Below are 4,455 nucleotides of genomic sequence, written 5' to 3' on the forward strand. Positions count from 1 at the left end.
CAATTGTCTTCAGTCTGAATTGTCTTACAACCTTTCCTATTGGACATCTGTTATTGTCTTCATTCATAGTTAGAGTATAAAAGACCTGTTTCTTCCAGATCTCTTCAGTGTCACTGACGAAGGAAAGTGGATTCTATCCGAAACGTCTGACCGTTTCAAAACCATATCCAGTTGCTTGAGTTACTATTTTTGGCGTAACTGATTTATGTGTTTATTCATTTCATCTTGCTGACTCCGATTCCTCAAAATCAAGTCAAATTCCATTCTAAATTCCAATTTTTATAACAGGTACATAGCTTACCACACTGGAACAGAGCTTCAGGATTGCTGTTTTCTTGGAATAAGACTGCTGGGCATCTCTTCAGCATCTGGAAGGAGACCAAAATTCCTAGTTACTTTTTGAAGAAAATTTTCTTCTCTCTGACATAGCATTTTCACAACACAGGTAGGTAGCCACAAAATCTCTTAAAGAGTCTTTAAGGGTACAATCATGTACTTCTAACTGAACTGAACCTAAGGAAGTATGTTTGTTTGTTTGTTTATTCAGTTTGCACATACAAAATGATAATAGATACAGAAGAGAATAAAATATAAAACAGGTGCAGGAGGAGGGAAAAACCTTTAAGTTAACGGTTTATGCTGTGAACTCCTCCTCTATGCTTATACAGATATATGATCAATGAAATCATAATTAACAAAGAAAGAACTAGCACATGTTATAATAATGCAAAAGATGTACGATCAGTGAAATCAATAAACAACAAACATAAGTAGCTAACACAATCATATGTTATAATAATACAACAAAAGATGTATGATAAGTGGATCAATAAATAACAAGGAGAAGTAACCACTAAGAAATGACTATGAAGTATGTGGGTAAAAGCCATTGTGAGGCTGTAGGGGCAATAGGTGAATGTTATCCACTATCCACTGTGTCTGATGCACAGTATTGGGAGGCGGAGCGCATCCCTCTCCTTCCCACTGTCTCTTACCTCCCCAACAAAGTCAGGTACCCATTTTTACACCTGGTTGGAGTGAGAAAAGCCATGTAAAGTGCTTGTCCCAAAAGCACAACTTACAGGGGATTGCACAAAGGACCTCTGGGTTCTGGGTCAAACACCTTAACCTTATGCCAATGTGATACCACAGTGTGCAAAATAAAAAGTTATAAAAACGAGACTTACGGAGCCCGCCAGACTCATGAAACCCTCCACCAGGTCGGGGTGTTCCCTGATACCTGCAGAACAAACAACAGGACAAGACCTCAGGTGAGCTGGGAAGGTGATCCAGTATGGTTACTAAGTCAAAAAAAGTCAAAGTTCCTTCCCGCGCCTGATGGCGCATAGGGCGGCGCCCATCTCCGTTTCAGTAGCCCTTGGGCCACACAACGCAATCACTACAGCAGGGGGCTAGTCCACTGGTAGTGGTGTGTGTTCAACTTCCATACTCTTTCCCGGTCCCGAATGCTGAGTGCTAAGCAGAGAAAGAAGCATGTACCATTTTTAGAGTCTTTGGTATGACTCAGCCGGGGTTTGAACTCACGACCTACCGAATGCAAGGCGAACACTCTACCCACTAGGCCATTGCACTGGTTTGCATTTGCATGGTTACTAAGACAGGGCTCGAAATACTGGGTGCATGTGCACCCAGGTGCAACCAAAATTGGAGCTTTGCACCCAATTATTTTCTGTGGGTGCACAGGGTGCACCCAAATATTTCCTTGGGTTTATGTATGGAAATATATCAAAGTGTGGTACTAGTATACATCATATTCTTGACATCTAATGTCTGTCATGGTACTTGTTTAAGAATTTGATAGCATGTAACTATGTTTTGTTACTAGGTTTTTCTGACATTCTACTTAAATTTAAGTGGTGCACCCAAAAAATTTTTGGTGCACCCAATTTTTTAAGCAGGGTGCACCAGTGCACCTAATCCCCAAAATGAATTTCGAGCCCTGTAAGAGTTACGTTGATGAAGCTTTAAGACATCCAGGTAGCTTCCAAGATGACCAGTATGGTTAGGGTTACATCTGATTCAATGAAGGCTACATATCTAGGTAATAACTTAAAGATAAACCACAATAAATGTCACTCAAACAACTGGATATGATTTTGGAAATGGTCAGATGTTTCAGATAACATCCATTATCTTTCAGTATGGTTAAAGTTCCATCAATGAAGGTTACACATCCAGGTAATAAGACACGCCAAAAAACAGTTATACTATACTCAAACAACTGGATATGATTTTGGAAATGGTCAGACGTTTCAGATAACATCCATTATCTTTCAGTATGGTTAAAGTTCCATCAATGAAGGTTACACATCCAGGTAATAAGACACGCCAAAAAACAGTTATACTATACTCAAACAACTGGATATGATTTTGGAAATGGTCAGACGTTTCAGATAGTATCCACTATCTTCCAGTATGGTTAGTGTTATGATTTTGGAAATGGTCTGACGTTTCAAATAACATCCACTATATTTCATCGGTGACACTGGATAGAGGATTGGACTCCCCAGAAGAACAGTCCCAAATGCTGCACCCTTGGGAAAGGCATTTATAACACGTTTATTTTCCGAACATGTACCATGTAGTTTGGGGACAGCCACACCTCAAGTAACCCAGCACACTAATCAAAAAGAGTGACGTTCCAGTTGTGAGTGAATCAAACTCACAGTCTGGTTTAACATTTATATAGCTTATGCTATAACAAAAGGGTCGCGCAGAACAAACTTCTGGCAGAAGTCACTCTAAAGCATGGATTTAACTGTTATTTCTAACAGAAAAGGACTTTGGGTTAAAGCCCAATTCCTTTGGATATTGCACTTGAGATCAGTCTTCATGACATTTACAATCATAATGATAATTCTAACTCAGGTGTTCTTAAAGAACTTTCCTCTGTACTATAGCATAATTATTTGTCTCATGATAGTTATAGTCGTCACTTTAACAGTTGTACACATATTTGGCTTAAAAGTTTACTATTACAGTATTTGTTTTTTCACTTTCCTTATCTGTCTTTTGACACGTTAAGTGTGCAAAAGTCTTTATTTCTGCTGACACAACACTTACGATATGGGTTGTAAAGTGCAAAAAAACACTTCTCCAAACCACACAAATCAGCTGTGACACAACAATGTGTTTTCAGGGCACATTGTTGGGTTGCCTTGGTTTCATAGCGCACACATACCACAAAGTTGTTTATGACGGGTGATTCGGGGTGAGGTGGTACAAAGATCAAGGCTTACCGACCTTACCGTACCTGAAGAATCTTCCACTATGCACAAGGGGGGTCGGATTAGATTAATCATAAAAAAGCAGCACGGCAACAAAGACGCAACTTGTCGTATCTTGTAAATGAGGCTTGAAATTAATTAATGGGAATACCACTTAACAATTGTTAGTGCCGCTTTTAATTAGAGGAGCACAGAAAGACGATTTGAAAAACATTTTTGTTAGGACTCTTCCCTACCGAAGTCCTGAACTCCATTGTCCATACGTTAGGGTCTATAAGGTAAAGGTGAGAACAAACCTTAGTGTTTGCTTTGGACTATCTTTAACATTGTTTTTTACTTTATCTTCAAGTTGTTTTTTTGTGGTATCGTGTTCATTGATTTCTGACTGACATATGGTTTGTAACTAAAGCCCTGCAAAACTTCATGAAAGTAGAAATTGTGTCAAACATTAAAAAGAGATATTAAATCAGCACTACCTCAATCAGTCAACTGGCTTTACATTTCAAAGATATGATATTTTTAATACAAGATAGATATAAATTTGGGCTTCTGTTATGCGATATTGCAAATAATAAAGTTAGACTAAAAATAGTGAAATTTCGTCAGTACAAGGATCCTACTTGTAAGAAGAAAGAATCTTTAAAAAACTGTCCCAAAATGCAGGAAAGAAAGAAAGAATTGGGAGAGAAAGATAGTGAGAAAGAATTTTCAACAGTTCAACAAAAGTTCACTGATGCTAAACTTTCAACGCTGTGAACTCTAAATGACTTGGTAGAAAGATCACACTGACCCCATAGTCCAGAGTTTAAGTTCATCAGGGCTTTGTGCGGAGGGAAAAACAAGTTATATAAGATGGACATGTGTCAATTCGTGTCTTTGTTACAGGATTGTGTTGTTCATCTGTTGTTAGGGGCAACACAACATGGGGTTGGATCTGTAGTTAGTCATGTGCAAGATCAGCAGAATTTCACAACATTTGATTGGTTTGGTTCGGTTGATGTTGTATTCACGAGACCCCACCAACACCCACCCAAAGTTTCCTTACCTCACTACAAATTAACTAAAAGCAACTGGAGTCGAAACCGGGGAGCGAGTCTCCGTGCGCCTCGCTTCCCGCGGACGAAACACAGAATGAGAGCCCCGGTGTGGTGGGCGAAAGTGTGAATAGGCAAGGACGGATAAGCGGTGACCACGTGTGAGTCAGACA

The 4,455-nt window shown here is 39.3% G+C and overlaps 1 protein-coding gene across 1 annotated transcript in view; it reads right to left on the reverse strand.

Annotated features, from left to right (window-relative positions):
* Window positions 1–4,455, reverse strand: part of LOC118431647 (importin-13-like) — a 52,513-nt gene that overhangs the window by 15,494 nt on the left and 32,564 nt on the right. Inside the window, exons 19-20 of the mRNA XM_035842889.1 lie at window positions 1,188–1,240; window positions 302–368 (exon numbers count right to left, since the gene is read on the reverse strand). Of these exons, the coding sequence (XP_035698782.1) occupies window positions 302–368; window positions 1,188–1,240 (120 nt within the window). The remainder of the gene's footprint in view (window positions 1–301; window positions 369–1,187; window positions 1,241–4,455) is intronic.

This window comes from Branchiostoma floridae, chromosome 15 (assembly GCF_000003815.2).
Source record: "Branchiostoma floridae strain S238N-H82 chromosome 15, Bfl_VNyyK, whole genome shotgun sequence".
In the NCBI taxonomy this organism is placed as follows: Eukaryota; Metazoa; Chordata; class Leptocardii; order Amphioxiformes; family Branchiostomatidae; genus Branchiostoma; species Branchiostoma floridae.